A 19,590-nucleotide genomic window follows, 5' to 3' on the forward strand; every position below is an offset into this window, starting at 1 on the left:
ATCAATGTGTGTGGGGGGCCGGGGAGGGTGAGATCAAGCTGGTGAAATTGGGGGGGGGGTGAGATCAAGCTGGTGAAATTATATGCATTCAGCCTAGGAAAGGATTGGAGCAGAAGGATTGTCTATTTGTATAGGGAAATATCTATTTCATCCCTATTTTTCCCTTCTCATATCAAAGAACATCAAAGAATATGGATGGAAGTCACTCTGGAATATATCATGGACCCAAGAATCCAGTCTAGCAATCTTGGCTAATGGATGTAGCAATTGAGCAGTTAGTGACCAGCTCAAGATTACATAGCTATTTAGTAGCCATGATTGTCCTCGAGGTCATTTTTTCTCGTGCTTAATCCCTACATTTTAGTGAACTATTTCAAGCTGTGCCTTCCTGAGTCTTAATGCCACTTAAGCCAACATTGCATCCTGTTTTGTATGTTTTGCACATACGTTCCCCTTAGCCCCTGCTGGCCACCAACCTCGGGCCACGCCTTCCTCCATCCTCTTCCTTATGCCTGTCCTGCATGAACACTGTTTCAGTTTGTAGGCTGAATTAGATTCATCCTCAGATGGAGCCATGTTACAGACTGCCTGTCTGCTCATATTCATGAAACAAGCCAGCATGAGGCTGTTACCAACATAAGGACTAAGTGTATTAGCTCTGTGTAGTTGATCCTGTATCTCAAAGGCAGAGTTGAGCCAGCTATTCCCTGGAGTGTAGCATTTATGGTTGTCAAATGGACTTCCTAGATAGCCATTATACATTAACTCAAAGTTAAAAAGAAACTACAGTGGTGCTTAATTTACCAAAAGGAATGCATTGCAAATGAGTTCAGCAAAATGTAGTGAGATTAGGTCTTAGGCTCTGTGAGTTCTGACATTATGAAATCAGTTCATAATTGCAAGCTATAAACATTTCACTTATGTATCTAGGATTTTATTTTCCCTGTCTATGTTTGAGCATGGCTTTTGTTGTTTTTGCATTTTCTGTTTTAAAATGTTTAGTGTCTCTGAAAGAGATACTCATGAGCTATAATCTAATTTGTTGCCCAGTACTTATTTTGGATTGTTATATTATTGCTCTGTACAGGGAACCAGATCCCACATATATATCTAGCTTTTGTTTTGTAAATGCTCACCACTGACATAGATGTTAGAATACTTATTTTGGATTGCCCAATACTTATTTTGGATTGTTATATTATTGCTCTGTACAGGGAACCAGATCCCACATATATATCTAGCTTTTGTTTTGTAAATGCTCACCACTGACATAGATGTTAGAATATCCGAGTCATTTCTACCCTTTAAATAATGCACTAAATACAATGACCATCGACACCCCCTTCCTTCTCTCATTTGATTTCGAGATACAGAGAATAAATGAGATGTGCACTTGGGTTTTGCTCTCTTTTTATGAAATCCAAGCCCTGCTGGAAAGAATGAGCAAGAAGCATGGGAGAACAGGTCGTGGGAGCAGCTACCTTTCCCAAGTGTCTCATCCTCTCCTCTGTCATCCCCAGGCGATGGGCCTGCATTTGTGTGTGTAGATTTATAGTTTATCTTTATCTATGGCTTCATCTGTAGGTAGCTATTATAGCTGCCTTGCCTGGATATTGTTTGGGCCTGATAGATCTGTCTGTAGTTCATCAAAGGGGAGCCGAGTGCCTAAAAGCCATCGGGTCCAGCTGAGGATGAAATACGAGCCATCAGCCTTGGTAATGGCTGTAAAATTTCATAATTACACGGCCTTTATTACATTGCATAATGATCCTGAAGCAGTATGGAACAATTAATTAAGATTTTCAACCGTGGCTCTTTCAGAAATTAAAAGGTGCTCGTCGCTGAGAAATGGGAATCTGTCTTGTCCTAAAAGCATTAGGGATGCTTAAGAAATACTTTGCAACACACTTTTATTTTTGGTTAAGAGGAATGTCTCCTAGTTAGGATATACACATTTTGTATGCCAGGCCAATTATCAAGTTTTTATTTCAACTTCAGAGGAGCTATTTAGAAAGGGGTAAAAAGGATGCTAAGTAAGGATCTATATAACTCCCCAACTTCCCTTTCCTCTTCTCAGAAAAATTCTATTCAGCGTCCTGCTGTAGCCATTTATCACATTTATGGTTGTTCATCTCTACACATTAAATAAATGCAGGCTCTGAGATAGAGGGTCAGTTAACTGCCTTCCATAGTATACTGACCAATGAGTTTTTCTTATACACTCTTTCAGATCTTAAGGCATTAAAATTCTTTCAAGATCTCTACACTTTTGACAGGCATCCCCAAAGGAAAGCTTTACTGTTTCCATTTATTATCCTGTGAATGCAACATGTCACATCTAGTGTACACCCTTTATTTTTTTTCATAATCTCATCTTCACACTCCATAAAGAGTAATTAAATTTGGCGAGGGTCTGGAAGAGCCACAAGGAATTTGCTTTATTTGAAAAACAACAGACACTGAAAAAAAAAAAAACACCTAACATAAACACATGTACATACACACATAGATCTACATACATACACATGCAGCTTCAGTGCCAGACACACATGATGATGTATGCTAGATTCCATCTTCTATGTCAAGGAAATGATCGTTACAATGGTTGGGGTTAATAAAATACTAATGCAAAAGTCATGAAGAGAAGCTCGATATTTTTATGATGATGATTTGCAGCCAAATCTCAAGTTTTCATTCATGTACTGGATAAATAGTAGGCATGTTTCAAGGGAAGCTCTTTAATGGGGTGAGAGCTCATGTTCCGCCTTCTCAGCAATTTAAACAAGAGCCTCTAAGCAAAGAAATCTCCCAACCTCCTTGTGATGTCTACAAAACTCCCAGATATTTGTGTTCGTCAAGTATTATTGCTTTTAAATTAACAATCATCATATAATGTTTTACGGATCTAAATATTTCACGGGAGACTAAAACTTCCCTGGGGCCTCCCCAATAATAAACTTTCGGCAGAATATTTGGAAAGGATTATGGGTTTCCAGGACGAGCGACGGTGCAGAGTAAATTCTCTTGTTGAGGCGTTTAGTCCCTTAATAGGAATTTTCTGATCTGCTGTCATTCTTGTTCACACACCGAGTGTCACTGCCTCTAAAACACTTGTCATTCTTTAATGGAAACAAAATAGTCATTGCAGCCAGAGCCCCAATGTCATTCCACTACCCCTTGCTGCGTCGGCACTAGTGAAAATGACAGAGCGGCTCTCAGTAGGGGTAATTAAAATGTAAATATTGATATTTTATTATTTGAAATTACTTTCCAGTGCAGCATTTAATATCTCTCCATCTGTGCGGCTCTGTTTAGCGGTCACTTTAGTGGAGCTCTGGGAAAGCAAGCAGCGGCTTGATCTCCGTTATGTCAAAATGCTTGTTGCTGCTTAATTTTGATATCTAATTAAGTGGAAAAGTACAGTCCACACTGTAATCCATGGCATCTTAACCAGCTGCTTGGGTATATTTAGAATTAATCTCCACTATGGAATCATCCTAATGTATGCAATTAAGAGTCTGCCGATGGCTAATTAGGTGTATTAGAATCAGACAGCTTTTTTTTTTTTTTTTTTTTCTCCTTCCTTTTTCTCTACTTTTCATTTTGGACTGTTGCAGACTCTAAGAGGGTACCTCCAGAGGTGTACTTAATACTACTGAAATTAACTCAGGAAATAGGGTGACTTCCCTAAAGATTTATCTGTGGAGCTTTACCCTCGGTGTTTGCTGGTATTATTTTCTGGTATCAACCTTATAGGACAATTTCCAGAGTTTCCCTGGGTGTCTGTGTAAGATCTCAGTGGCAGGAAAGGGACTGCAGAAGAGAGAAAGAGGGACAGAAAGATAAATACAGGATCCTAGCAGATCAAAACGTGAGGCAGCATGAGCCAGGGCTGTGGGTGCTCTTTCTCATTGAGGAAAAAAATAAGAGGAATTCAGACCTTCTACTTACCAGAGGGGTGTGTGTGTGTGTGTGTGTGTGTGTGTGTGTGTGTGTGTGTGTGTGTGTGTGTGTGTGTGTGTGTGTGTGTGTGTGTGTGTGTGTGTGTGTGTGTGTGTGTGTGTGTGTGTGTGTGTGTGTGTGTGTGTGTGTGTGTGTGTGTGTGTGTGTTTGGGGGGCGGGTGGTGTTTGGTTTCTATATGGTGGATCTGTGGTACGCAGGACAGACAGATTCTGTGTTCCTGTGATGGAGGAATTCCAAGAGCTGTTTTTGTGTATGTTTCATTATAACTCAGCCAGTTTTCCAAACTGGGGACAGTGTAGGGAGGAAGAAGGCAGGGCGGGGAGCAGAAATCAAAGGGGTTGCCTCTATTGTCAGCAAGAAGATCACTGAGAGCCTCCCAGTGGAACCTATGCCAAGCCGTAATGACTTAGCTGTGCTTGAGCCAGCAAACACCAGCCGTAAACTTGGGAGTAAATATTCGTAAACAGATCTTCATTAGCCACCGAGAAAAATAGTGTGGGAGCCTGACTTGAAACTGAACTCTCAGAGCTAGAAATTCACAGGAGCTGTTTTTTTCCTTGCTGTCAAAAACACAAATTATATCCAAGCCTTTAAGCATAGATAGTAAGGATTTCTCCTATTATTTGAATATGAGGTTTTAGGGTCAGCATGCGATAATTTCCTATCTGTGCCATGCATCTCATGGATAACATATTTCTTCCACATACTTTCATGAATACATATGACACTTTGTTTTTAATGGCCTGGGACATAAATCCTTTGACTGGCATTTATGCAGAAGACCTCTGATTTTTTCCCCCCCTCTTACTTCTCTTCCTTTTAGGACATATGTTAGAAATACCGAATTATGATGCCTTTTTAATTTAGGAAAATCTATAGAAGCACACCTGAAGGATTTTTTTTTTCTGTTATAACTAAAGTAAAAACTATTTTTAAAAAAGGAGAAGACAGCAATGTTAACTGTACAAAGACTAATAATCAATCTGATGTTGAAATTTGTGTTTCTAAAGCAAAGGGCAAATTAGATAGATTTGAAAATAGGTTACTTAAAATTCATATGGAATTTATGTGATTTTTTTCCATGAGATGCCACATAAAATTGAATCTTGGCCATTCCAAAGTGTACAATGGTCACAATTCTTTTCTCTTTGGGGACTGAGAACTAAAATCCAATGTTGGATTTTTTAGTTGAACTCATAAGAAATTACCCAGCTTCTCCCAATACCTATGCCGTTCTTACCTTAGCCCTTGTATATGGGTGGTCTTTATCAATGAGAAGATTGTAACATAAAGCCTTGTTTTGATGAGCCTTAAAGCCAGCAACTCTGCCTTCACTAATTCTGCCAGAGTGGTAGGAAAAGGGATGATCCTCTCACCCACTTTTCTTTGTTTGATACAAAAGCAGATTGGGGAGCTGGGAAATTGGCTCAGTGGTAGAGTGCTTACCTCACATGCATGAGGCCCTGGGTTTGATTCCTCAGCACCACATAAGCAGAAAAAAGCCAGAAGTGGCACTGTGGCTAAAGTGGTAGGGCACTAGCCTTGAGCTGAAGAGCTGTGGGACAGTGCCCAGGCTCAGAGTTCAGCTCCCACAACTTTTTTTTTCTTTGCAAACCTCAGCAAATTAATAGGGAGATACATCTATCATCAAACCTGCCATCACTTCTTGATAATTTATTGCATGTGTAGAACACACTTTCAAGTTATTATGTAGAAATACGTATAACAGATTCCCTTTAACTGGTAAACGTTTCAGCAGCTTCCTTTAAAACATTTGTGTTGAACTTAATGTGTAAGATTTAAAAAGCTCATAAATTATTCTTATTTGAAAATATTTGGCATTAGCCAAATAATGATAATCATAGCTACTCAGGAGCCTGAAATCTAAAGATTGTGGTTCAAAGCCAGCCCCGGCAGAAAGTCTGTGGGACTCTTATCTCCAATAAACCACCAGAAAACTGGAAGTGGCACTGTGGTTCAGGTGGTAGAGCACTTTGAGCTGAAGAGCTGAGGGACAGTACCCAGGCCCAGAGTTCAAGCCCCACTACTGACAACATATATATGCACATGTATATATGTATGTATTTGGCATTAGAAATAGTAAAATAATGAAATATTAAAGTATTTAAAGAAAAGTTAAGAAAAACACATCAGCCAATACTTTGTTATTGGGTTTTTTGTTTGTTTGTTTTAAAGTCCAGCCAAAAATTACAGTTCAAGTAGAGTGCAGGTAGCTTACACCTTTAATCCTAGCGACTCTGGAGGCTGAGATCTGAGGATCACAGTTTAAAGCCAACTCAGGCAGAAAAGTTCCCATGAGATTCTTTTTCTTTTTCTTTTCTTTCTTTTTTTTTTGTCAGTCGTGGGGCTTGAACTCTGGGCTTGGGCACTGTCCCTGAATTCTTCAGCTCAAGGCAAGCACTCTATCACTTGAGCCACAATGCCACTTCTGATTTTCTAGTGGTTTATTGGAGATAAGAGTCTCACAGACTTTCCTGCCTGGGCTGGCTTTGAACTAACATCCTCAGATCTCAGCCTCCTGAGTAGCTAGGATTACAGGCTTGAGTCACTGACTCTGGACTTTCCCATGAGATTCTTATCTCCAATTAACTACTCAAACATCAGAAGTGGCACTGTGGCTGAAGTGGTAGAGCACTAGGCTTGAGCACAAAGAAGCTGAGGACAATGCCCAGGTCCTGAGTTCAAGCTCCACAACTGACAAAAAAATTAAATAAATAATTTCAGTTCAGATTGCCTGTCCAACAGTTCTACAGCTTTTAGAAAGACATATAACTTTTGCTGAAATGTAACAAATAGTGTGCTTTATTACTAATCAACTGGTCCATTTACTAAAACTCTGAATGATTATCAAATCATACTTTTTATCCTAACGTTTGTTTTAGCAAAATTCATCATTGTGTATTCATCTTATATTCCTTTTTTTGGTCTCCATTTTAAATGAAAGAAAATGTTCCCCCACAGACATAAGTTGATTTCCTCATATAGATGATGTATATTTAGTAAATGGGCAAAAAGTAAATTTGTAGCAAGTCAAGGCAGACCTGCACCTGGCTTAGTATCAATGTTTTTCAACTCCCTATTTGACTTCCTCAAGGCCCCACTTTGTTTCTTTTAGATTTAGTTGGATCCTGTTTTGCTTGTTCCAGTAGCTGCATAGGGCTATACCCCTCTTGTTGCTGGCTCCTGCCTTGGTGTGTTCAGACATAATAAAAGATGAGAACAGAGAATTTCCGTTTTTGCTGATTGTATGTATCTAATTTGCTGCTTTCAACTGAAAAGACCCTCTCAGTCTCCAAGAGCTGCTCATAGGCAATTGTACTATCGCTTGGAACTTCTGACAAATGAGCACTTACTTAGCAAGAACTCACTGTACTTAAATGAATGAAGGTAGGTGCCATTGAATATATTTTTATTCCTTCTTTCCCTTTGCTGCTAAGAATAAAAACCTAGTAGTTTTAAATATTCATGGCCTTTATAAAACACATGGAAAATGTCCTCCAGGTCAGTTTTTACGGGGAGTTACCCCCAAATTAGATTTTGATTCTCTTAAGAATTTTTGCATCAAGAAAACCTCTACAATTATTTTATTCCAGCTATTTAACAGGAAAGAAGTAAAGACTAGTTTTTATGTCTAACTTAATTAGGTTAGAATTTCAGCAGTTTAAAATTTTCAGCTACAGAAAATAAATGTGTATTTCTTCAATGTATTGTCAAAATAATTATACAAGTAGGATAAGTAGAGACATTAATCACAGATACTTACAAATAATGAAAAGTCATTGTGACACCATTGTAGAATCTGTCATGACTGTTATTTAGAAACATAGGAGATACAGTTAGAATTCAAAAGGTTACTCTAATTACAAATTAATGAGAAACTGTCTGAGCTTAAGAAATTTAGGCAAAATTTTATCCGAGTTTAAATGTCTCCGTTTAAAAGCCTATATAAACTGTATCGTGACTTATAACTCAAGAGTTTTTCAAGTACTCAATGCTTTAATAAATGTTCAGTGAGTGAATGGAAAAAGCCGCAGACAAATGTTTTGGCTGTGTCTTTATTCATATTTTGTGGAAGTGGGGTTTGACTCCTGGGATGGTCTCTTCATTCCTAAACTCTCAGTATTCATTTCCTCTCTTACCCCATGTTGACTGAGCCCTTGCTATGTAACTAGCACAGTTGCAGGTGCTGGAGTCCCATCATGGAGCAGAGTAGAGGGTTCTCCACGCTGAAGGGCAAATGACTGTAAGAGGGATGCAGGTACACCTCTCAAGCACTTGTGCCATCCACTCCCTGACCAGTCTTCACTTCTACTGAGATCTTGATCGCTTACCATGCCTTTTCCCTTCATCTTCACCATTCCCTTGTACAGTTGTCCCTCGATACTAGACTAACAATGATCATAGGAAGAATAGAAACCATGGTGTGCATTTGATGAGAATGATTTTGGAAATATAAGAAAGAAAACTTGGTGATGGGTGAATTGAAGACATAAGAATGAGGCAGCAGGTGATGGTGATGCTAGTCACCAGGCTGGAAATTTGTGGAACTGTGAGATTTGACACTAGGATTGGGGAAAGGAATATAGTTGAAGTGTTTGGCTGTCCTCAACGTAGTTACTAGATTAGGAATTTTTTTCCCCTTTAAGAAATACAAGAGGAAAGGCAGGAAAAGATGAAGGGTCTCCACTTTGTGCTGGAGATTTTGAGCTTTTTCCTCTAAGGGATATAGAAGTTAAGAAAGCATTTTTATCAATGGATGGCACATTTAGATTCCAAATTTAAGAGATCACCTCAACAGCTATGAGTTGGATGAAAGAGACAAACACCAGATATAAGGATTTTGATAAGGAGACTAGATTGTCCTCAAGGAGATGATGGAGAGCTGAACTAAAACTGTGAATATTTCCCCAACTTTTTGATGGGAGGAAGGGCCAAAACTGAGCTGATAAGAGAAGCTAAGTTAATACCATGGGTAGTTGCGAGGTCTCTGGACCTCTGGGTTTGTCTTTCCCCATATTAGCTACTCCCCTTAAGTATCACTGCCTGGCAACAAATTCTTATATAGGAGAGGATATTTTGTACCAAAATGCTTTCCACATATAAGACTGTGGAAATGAATGTCAAACTAATAGATCTGCAAAATTCAAAATAGAATCTATACAAAGCTTAGGGGAAAGCTTGGGAAATCATGTGGTTGGCATGTGCAAGGCCCTGGGTTTAATCCCCAGCACTCTTCTGCCAACAAGAAAATAAAACCAGTGTGTGTCTATTATGGAAGCTTGATTTTACAAAAAGTTGTGTTCTAGTTCTGGGCTTGAACTCAGGGCCTGGGCTCTATCCTTGAGTTTTCTTGGCTCAAGGTTCATACTCTAGGCTGTGACTTGAGTCACGGCTCCACTTCCAAATTTTTTTGGTGATTAATTAACTCAATAATAGTCTCAAGGACTTGCTTGGCCAGGCTAGTTTCAAAGCACCTTCCTCATATCTCAGCTTCCTGCGTAGCTAGGATAACGGTCATGAGCCACCAGCACCTGGCAAGAGACTTGATTATTTTTTTTCTTTAATCAAATGTTGAATCAAATTTGATAGGGACTTCCTGAGCATTTCTTGAGGAGAAGAAAGCCTGCCTATCTGTTGTCCAAATTAGGCTAGTTTCTCTTTAGACTATTAGCTGATGCCCCAAATATGACACTGCTAGTGAGGCTTTAATACAGTTTTATTCAGAGCACTATTTGGAGGTGCTTTCCTTTTGCCTTGATGGCCAAATACATTTGAGTCACATCATAAAGGAGAGCTTTCAAGATAAAATGATCTTATTTTCAGCTAGGAAAAGAAAGCCACTAGATGTCCCAGCTTTAATACAACTTACTTCATATTTGCCTCTAAGGTATTATTTTATTCTTTTTGGCTTGGATGAAAGGACAGAAGAGAAAAAGTTGAGGCTAGGTAAGGAGTTGGAGAAAGCTAAGGGGAATCATTCCAGCTGCTTTCTAGTCATTCAGAAGTAGTGATAAGTTGGAATAAGTAAGGACTTCCAAAGAGGTCCAGTATGCTCAATGTAGAAACAAGAAATCTCCATTATGTTTAGCCTCCCCCCACTTCCAAGGTAGATTGGCAGATTGCTTTTAATTTTAATTGGTAGATTGCTTTAAATTTTTCTAGTAAGCTGGATGAATAAAGAGGAAAAAATTACTTCAGAGAGCATGTCCCCATTTTGGTGAGGTGGGAACGCATTTTTCAAGTCCTGTAACTACTCATTAGCTGATTACTAGCTCATATTTCCACAAGCAATCATTGGTTAGTTGCACCTATAAACTCAACTAACAGTGGTAATTCTGTCTTGGACTAGGAGATATGACCATTATGATGTTACTTTTATGGTATTTATGATTCTATTCTCTTCCCCTTTAGTTAAACACAATTATCCTGATCATTTGTTCTGTTTGATTGAAGTTGGTCATTTCTCGATGCCCATCCCCTCACAGAATACTATATAAATCCAAATTTTTGTTTTTTAGATTCATGACTGTGCATTTTTGCCTATAAAATTACTTTTTAAAACATAATGATCCCATAAATTCTATATAACAACTACTTGAAAATCTGAGAGTAAGCTCTAGTAATATATTTTTCATGGAATCAACAAGTATCCAAACAAATGATCAAATTAACATTGAATTCAAATAACTGATATCTGTATCATAATCATCTAAATGAATGAATAGTATTATTGGTATCTTATCAAATGCTTAAGTACTCATCTAAAGATGGAGACCATAATTATCATACCTTTTAGAGGAATTTTATATTTTTTTTAGCAAAATGATTCCTATGGCATCACAAAGGATTTTCAACTGTCACCTGACCATTTAGCCATCTGTAGCTAATTAACACTGGCTTCCAGTGAATTCTAGTCTATGAGAGACATAAGCACACGCTGATGCATATATTTATAAAATCTCTAAGACCTCACAAGTCCTAGAACTGTGTGTTTTGTGAATCACAGAACAAGGATCAAAGTCTGCCCATATTTTTTTTTTATCAGTCATTTAGTCAATGACATTTTTTTGTAAATCGTATTTTATTTTCAAGATGCTATACCGAGGGGTTACAGTTACATGAGTAAGGTTATGAGTACATTTCTTGTTGAGCATTGTAATATTTTAAGATGACTAAAAAATACAGAGCAAGTTCATCTCTAATGAGAGAAAGCATATAAGCATCTATTGTAGCTAAAACAACACGTTCATGACATTTATCTTAGCTTCCCTACTTCCTGAAATCATTAGGTTTATTTGTATGGAAGCAAGAGAATTTTATGCTATATTACTCTGTGATCCCCGCCAAATGAACTTTGCTGCTCACCAAGTACTAGGGCATAATTATGATTCAAGCACAATATGCTATTTGTTGAAATGATTTACTTTTTTTTTTTATCAAACAGAGAATCTATGGCTCAAAAACTATAAGCAGGAAAATCCATGTCAAGATGAACAGATATTAACAGATACCCTGAAGATTGAAAATGCTTGCTCTGTGTTTCTGAGGAGAACATGCCTAGCAGGGGTTAAACCCAAATGCTTGGGCCGCAGCCTATTTCTGTCAGCACTCTGTTCAGGAAATAAACATTTATGCTTTCTGAAATGAAAGTGTATTTTTGAAGACAGGCCGTCAGATAGTTTTTGCCTTTCACACTTTCCTATGCTTAGCCTTTTTCTTTTTTTGTAAGTTGACTGTGAAATGCAGAAGTTTGCCAGGTTGAAGGGACAGAGTGCTTGACAAGTGCCCATGACACCTCTGTCAACCCAGGAAGTTCCCAGCTGCAGCAGGCAGGAGGCTTGGCACAGAGCATGCTTTCCGCAAGCCTATCACCTCAGGGCTACCTGTCTCCTGGGAAGCTTTTCAATCCTTCCCAATGATGTTATTCCTAACTGTCATCTGGTTTATTTGGAGCACACTGGATTGCAGATAAACATGCTATTTAACTGCGGGTCAAGCTAGAGAGTAGTTCTACTAAGCAAAATGCCTGCGATACATTAAATGGCACTGACTCCAGGACAGAGATGAAGAGAGATCAGAATTGTCAGCGATAGGCATGGAATGGGCTATAGCTGGGAAAGAAGAAGAGGGAAAAAAATGTGCCATGCTATCAGAGTATTTTAAAAAGCTGTAATCTGGATGAACATTTGAAACTATAACCTGTCACACACCAAAGATTAAGATCCCAGGATGTACAAAACATGAAGTTCAAACGACATAGCTGTGCAAGATATTTGATTTCACTTCAGAAAGAGGTCGCTCTCCAAAGATAGCTAAATATTATAGAAGATGAGGTCCTCTCACTGTAGCCTGATAGCTATAAAACATCGTTAAAGGTCCGATAGAAGCACAAACAAGCCATTATCATTTCGACCAAAGTATGCGTGAGCCAATAGAACAATCATGTTCTTAGAAAATTCCTTAGGTTTGGTTTAATAAAACATACATCTTCATTTTACCTCTTGGCCATTTAGGTTTTGATAGGATGCTCAGGTCTATTAATACAGATATTATTTTATCCATGTGTCTTTATGGAATTGAAATGCAACCTGAAAGGGGCAGATAAAAGAATTTTATGGAATTAAAATAAAATTTGTGGTAGGCATTTGGCCTCCGTAGTGTGATCAGGTTATCTAACTGGGATGCCATTAGGCAGGGTGGGCAGAAAATTATGCCAGCTTCAGGGCTACAAAGGGTTAAATTGTGAGACAGCTATTCATAGACCACCAAGAGATAAAAATCCAGCCTTCTATTTTGTAAAGCATAGATCATCTTTTTCTCTTATGCTTTTGCAAAATTATACTTTAACCAACTGAAAGAAATTCAAAGATACCAGGCAAGCAACTCTGTCTAATTTTTTGTTCAATAACTCTCCTCCCAAGAGTCTAGCGAACAAAGAAACAACAACATAGAAAAAAAAATCTCTACTTTTTTTCCTTGATGGAGCAAAAGTTAGGCATATAGATGGGATTACACACACACACACACACACACACACACACACACACACACACACACACACACACACACACAGAGGCACGCAGTCATCAACATATTTAAAAAAAAACAAATTATAGGATCAACCTTAAAAAAATTAAATTTTATTGCTTTTGGCTTAATTAAACCCCAAAGAACTGTGTGAAACATTGTTGTGGCTGAAAAATTGTTAATTTGTGAATAGCAGGGACAAAGGGGCCCCCTGTGCAACTTTAAAGTTTCTAAGCACGTAAATGTCGATAGTGTGCCTTCTCCATCATCAGCACTAAATTCACATTGATGCCTCTTTTCTTCTCTGTATCGATCCTTCCATGAGAACGTAGATTTGTATCTGTTAATTAATGCGTCCTGAAACAGCGTTTGTATTAATCAGGCAGATAAGAAAAATTGGATGCCTGCACCCCCTCCCTGACAACCGTAAAAGTGCTGGCCCTGATAAAATCGTGGATGGACCTCAATAAAAAAGTTCCTCCTTCCACTCAATAAACTAATCATCCTGCTTTTAATTATTCGGCAGAAAGATGTGTGGAGATTGGAGAATGTGTAAATCTATTTACTAAAGGCAGTGTCTGGGAGGGAGAATTGGGCTGTGATACCAAAGTGCTCTAGGCCACACGCTTGCTCTGTCCATCTGCTGATACAGAAACTGCTATTCGGGAACATTGAGAGGAAGAAGAAAACCATGGCAGACTGAAAAGACCTTTTCCTTTCTGCTCAGAACTTTCCAGATCATTTGTTTTGCTTGGAATTAATTTACACGAGAGATTCCCCTGTCTCTCTTCTCGAGTTAAATATTTAGATTTGCTGTAGATCCATTTTCTTGGAGGATGGGGTATATGGGAAGCGGAAAAGACCCATGTGAATTTTGAATTTTGTGCCTCTGTGTGTGTGTGTGTGTATGTAAGCATGTGTGTGAGCATGATTTGCTCCCAGTGAAAAGCACTTAGAAACAAATCTCATTATTGTCCTTTTGTAAATCATTGTGTACAGGATTCACACTTGTTATATCTCAAGTATTTGTTAATTTGACACTAATTTAACTAAATTTTGTTAACACTAAAGGACAAAACAAAAACAGAAAAACAATTTATTCAGCCCGATCAAAAGAGGCTCCATCAAAATAATGGCAACAATATGAAAGCCCTTAACAATGAAAGAAATGCTTTTTAGGCCTGCCATAAAGACCCCTTTCAGAAAAAGCTCCACTAATCCCTTGTGATGGTTTTATTAAGTTCGTTGTATTTTGTGGTACCAAATGACACTGCACTAGTTCTCACCAACAGGTCAGGAAGGAAATCATTTCCTTTATTGTACTAATATTACATCAGACATGATTAGCTTGATATAAATAAAATGATAATAACAATGACCCTATGCAGGTAAAAATGCCTAGAAAGGAAGTAAAAACTACATTTCTAGGCGTTATTACCAAAATAACTCTTCCCATCCCTTCTGCAGGAGTACTAATGAGAGGACTTTAAATCCTGGTATATTGTCTCCAAAGCTGTGACTGGTCAGACTTGGAATTCCTGGGAATACCAGTCAATGGAAGATTTGTTTTGAGGATTCTTGGGAAAAGCATCTGCTCATCAGAAATCTTTGTTGTGACTTTTTTTTAGAGTATAGATCTAGATCCTCTGAATATGAATAGAAATATTATCTATATACATGTACATTTAATTTATATATGAATTATACCTATAATTATATATAATATAATTTATATATATGCTTAAAATAACAATCTTTCTTTCCCCATCAAGGACATTTAGCTTTTTTCTTTTTATATGTATTCCATAGTTTAGAAGGGACTTTAAATATGCTTTTTGTATTATGCCTACCATTTCAGTAAATAATTGAAGCAGTCAACCAGACATCTAGGGTTTAAAAAAAGACATAAAATGCAGAAATACTTACCAAATGTATAATATAGATTAGTATTTAGATGGTATTTTATTTCCAAAATACAAAAAAATAATGTGCAATTCCTTTGTCTTATTCAATGTTAAACAGCCAGAACTGACACAGAACCAATACATGTATTCAATATCTTCTTTCCACTAAGCCCTGGTATTTTTTTATGTTTAACTATTTAAATAGCTACAATATATTAACTATAGCTTTTGTGTTTGGTGTGGCACACTGCTAAGTGTTCTGATTTCTTATATACATTTATTTTTTAAAAGAAATTCCTATGAAATGTTGATGGGGATAAAATATCCAATTAAGCAGATTGATCTTGTAATTCCTAATGACTACCATAGAGAAATAGTTCCAAGTTGTAATTTGCTGTGTGATTTAAACTATTTTCCTTTCTTTTTGAAGGGGAGGCAAATGGGCTTTACTATTTGTTTTTATGTTCATCAACATAAGTTTTTATAAACCATGTATTTGAAAACTGGACTTTCTATAATACAGTGCTATAAACTTTCAGCCAGAAATAAAGAATAAAGATTACTTAGTGTTTTCTTTGCAAATAGAAGAAAAAAACACTACCTCTATTATGCTCTTCTCAGTTGTATTTATAAGGATTATGAAAACACCAATCAGTTGAAGCTTGTGACTTTTGCTTTACTGTTCACAGAGCGAACCAGGGAGATTTTTTTAAAGAGCTTCTAATCAAAGCTCAGCATCATTTTGAGCTCTGATGCAGAAGCTAGTTACCATATGAAGCTAATGTTGCATTAGGAAATTATGGCTTTCAAGTAACTCGATCTGCCCATCTTCCCATACAGGCTTTTCCACGCTGTCCTTGGCGGACCAGATGAGCCTTCTGCAGAGTGCTTGGATGGAAATTTTGATCCTCGGTGTGGTTTACCGATCACTTTCATTTGAGGATGAACTTGTCTATGCAGATGATTATATCATGGATGAGGACCAGTCCAAGTTAGCAGGCCTCCTTGACCTAAATAATGCTATCCTGCAGCTGGTGAAGAAATACAAGAGCATGAAGCTGGAGAAAGAAGAATTTGTCACTCTCAAAGCTATAGCTCTTGCTAATTCAGGTTGGCTTGTTGTCACTGGTTATTGGTATATTTTCTCTTACGTCAGGGTTTGTTTTCTCCTTCCCTTCCCTTGAGTGATTGCCTAGACCTAGTTTGTTAATTCTGAATGAGCATAATGATAATCAATATATACCTTTCTGATGGAGAATTAGAAAATAAGAGAAAGATAACTTACAAAGAATTGTTTATCTTATTTGTTTATTGAAAGCTGGATTATTTTTTACCACCTCAGGTATGTATTAATCTGGATAGCAACAAATAACCCAAGAGTTGTTGATGAAATAGCATTAAGTGGACACCCTAGAGACAAAATTAGCTCCATTATTTTATTTGTTTGAGTCCTAAGTTAAAGTTATGTATTCACACAAGCTACTTTTCTTCTCAAACAAAAACACCAGTTTTGCAGTTTTGGAAATCTATTTAGTGCTGCTTTTCATTTTGGTTACCACAGAAGCACTTCCACTCTGGAGTTTTCTAGAAGTCAATTCTGCTGACGGAGTATTTCTTTCAAAGGCACCACCTACGCAGCAAGGGTTAAGAATTATGGGAATAAATGTTCTTTGCATTTGAGCTGAAATGTGCTAAAATAGGGAGCAACCTCTGATAAGTAAAAATCGTTGGTGCTTTGTTGTTTTTTCCTTTGTGCCTCTCCTGATCCTTTATTGTGGTCTTAAGTCTGTTTTAGCATTTGCATAAAGTTCAGGATAGATCCCTCCTTAATGACGTGCCGATCATTAGATACCTGCGTGTCAATAACATGCTCTGATGCTGTGTACCATTGACAGTCACACCGTGCCCCTCCATCTGCTTTTGTTTTGACCCTATCTTTGAACTTTATCTTGGTTGCTGGCCAGTAGTTTTCCCTTTAATTACAAGAAGGAAACTGTCAATAAAATCTGTTAAATGGGATGCAATGAGTGGCTTGAATGGGCGGATGGCTATTTGTTCAAATTCTGCAGCATTCAAGGTATTGACAGTTTGTTTTCTGGGGCCATATGTGACGATCAATCTCAGGCTGGGCTCAGCCGCGCTGAAAAATGAAAAACCAGATTGCTTTTGCTTACTTGTGGATGACGACTTTGTGATTTGGCGCGGTCCTAGTGAGATGAGACCTTCTGCCCAAATTGCCCCCATGAGAGCTAGGGATGCGTGACTGTTTTTAGAAATAATTTTTAATTGATTTTGTAATTAACAGTTCATCTACAATATTGATGCATGAATCCTCGGACTGATAGGAGGGAAATTGTTTCCAACAATGAAGTTGTACTTTCCTATTTGTCCTCACAATGAAGTTTAGCATCTCACAGTTTTTATTGTGAATATAACTTCCTCTCCACACCATTCACCCATCTTCTTCCACTCCCTTATAAAACTTAAAAATAATAAGATGTTTTTTGATAAATAGCACTATTGTTAGAATTCTGCAAGAACCCTTGCTCTGATCGCTAGAAGATCAAAGTGGCAGAAAGGATAGAATTTGTTTGGTTATTGTTCCTTAGTACAGACTTCATACTTTAGTACCTCTCATAATGAGATAAACGATTTTACAGCAGTGGTTTGGGGGAAGAATTTGTATTTGGTCTCCTAAAACAGTTATTATTTAAAACATTTACTTTGTGAAGTTTTGTTAAATAGACTAAGCACATTTTATAACTTTTATGTTTCACATCATCTCTAAAGTATTAGCTAATTGTGAATGCTAAATGAGCTAAAACTTGGTCACCAAAACTACTGAAGTTTATCATTTTATGTGTTAGATGTACAATTTATTGCTAAGTATTGTAAATTATAATATCTTAATTAGTGGCCACATTTTTGTCCTATTGTATAGAGGTAGAATCATTAATTTTGGTCGTATATAAATGTTCTAATCCCATGTACTCTGCTATTCGGAGGAGGGAAAATGACCTACTTTATAGCAATAACTAACTCGTGATTAGAAAGTCTTTACTTTTAAAAAGTAGTTAATTTTTCTTATTTAAAGACCAACATACTTAAGTGCTCCCTTTTCACAAGTTAGAATACAGTTGGGTAGCATGATACAATCTTTACCTTTTTAATATATATATTCTTATTGTAAAGATACTGTACAGCGGGGTCTTTTCTACAGGTGATTCTAACAACTTTTTAGCATTTTAATACTAAGAAAAATTACTTGAAACAGGCTCCAATCTAAAGAATAAGTGATTATATACCAAAAGACTATTATTATCCATATAATGTCACTTTCCCCTATTGTATAAATATGCGTTTTTTTCCTCACTCACATAACTCTATTGCTTTAGTCTGGGGTGAGCCATTTGGATAATCATTTTTTTGCTATTGTCAGCATAAGGCTAGTTTAATTCCCTTTTGACCATTACTTGGAGGACTGTAATAACATTATAAATTCAAGCTTTCTCAGGTCCAATGTAAGTTCTCTAAACTTCTGATGAAAACATCTTAAGATGAAAACATCTTAATATTTTTCATAGATACTATAGAAAACTCCTAGTTAGTGTTTTATTTAGGTATTTCAGATTAGCATAAGTAAAATTTAGGCATCAAATCTCTTTCAATGTAATTTGTGTAGGTATCTTAGCTTTTACTATATGACTGTACATGTTAGTAATAAATGTCTCATTTATCTACATTTTGCCTTAATTTGAACATCTGTCCTCATTCAATAATTATAAATGTGGTGCTTATGCTTGAGAAACAGGCAATTGGCTTCCTGATAATAGCTGCCATATTTTTTGTGGCTGTGTCACTGTCACATGTAAATTCAGGAAATCTTACAACATAGGAACCTCATTGTTAGTATAGATCAATGATCATATGTATGGCCAAAAGAACAATATGTCAGGAACAAACATGGTAATTCTCACATTCAAATCTTTGAAAAATCTCAAGTAATAGTTCCAGTTACTTGTGGGGGAAAAAATGTACAGAGTCACTAAAGCTATATATCTTCTGATTTTTGAGTACTCAATCTTGAGTACTTATAACATCTCTGATGCATCTACAGGATACCAAATTTAAAAAGAAAACTGCCAGCCACAGTTTTCATAGGATAATTTCACGTGATAGTTTCTTATGCCTACACCAAGAGGTCAAAATGATCTCTGAAATTCTTTCCATTTGAGACATTCTATGATGCTGTGATTAATTTTATGTTGGTATCAGAGGAAATAGTGAAATGTTGCTGTAGTTGTTCAGTAAGGTTATATCGTTAGATTCTATTCTTTTGATTGTGTTAATTCTTCTAGCTAAGAATTTGTTCAAAACTATTTTTACTGGTCATAGGGTACAAGACTCATTTCTACCTGATAGAAGATTGCAAATAGTTTGTTATGAATTACTTTGAGCCTGATAATTTGCTTTTTGCTTTTTGTTTGTGCATACATGTGTGTGCATGCATGCACACACGTGTGTATGCTAGTACTGGGGCTTGAACTCAGGACCTCATGCTCTTACCTAATATTTTTTGTTTCTTTATTTTCTCAAGGCTGACATTTTACCACTAGAGCCATGCCTCCATTTCTGGCTTTTTGCTGCTTAACTGGAGAATTTCTCTCCCTCTGT

The 19,590-nt window shown here is 37.1% G+C and overlaps 1 protein-coding gene across 5 annotated transcripts in view; it reads left to right on the forward strand.

The window, feature by feature from the left end:
* Esrrg (estrogen related receptor gamma) overlaps positions 1 to 19,590 on the forward strand; it is a 519,748-nt gene that overhangs the window by 492,060 nt on the left and 8,098 nt on the right. For all 5 annotated transcript variants that reach the window (XM_042682338.1, XM_042682339.1, XM_042682337.1 and 2 more), the window contains one exon: positions 15,757 to 16,026. In XM_042682338.1, the coding sequence (XP_042538272.1) occupies positions 15,757 to 16,026 (270 nt within the window). The remainder of the gene's footprint in view (positions 1 to 15,756; positions 16,027 to 19,590) is intronic.

This window comes from Dipodomys spectabilis, unplaced genomic scaffold (assembly GCF_019054845.1).
Source record: "Dipodomys spectabilis isolate Male_0828 unplaced genomic scaffold, ASM1905484v1 ptg000069l, whole genome shotgun sequence".
In the NCBI taxonomy this organism is placed as follows: domain Eukaryota; kingdom Metazoa; phylum Chordata; class Mammalia; order Rodentia; family Heteromyidae; genus Dipodomys; species Dipodomys spectabilis.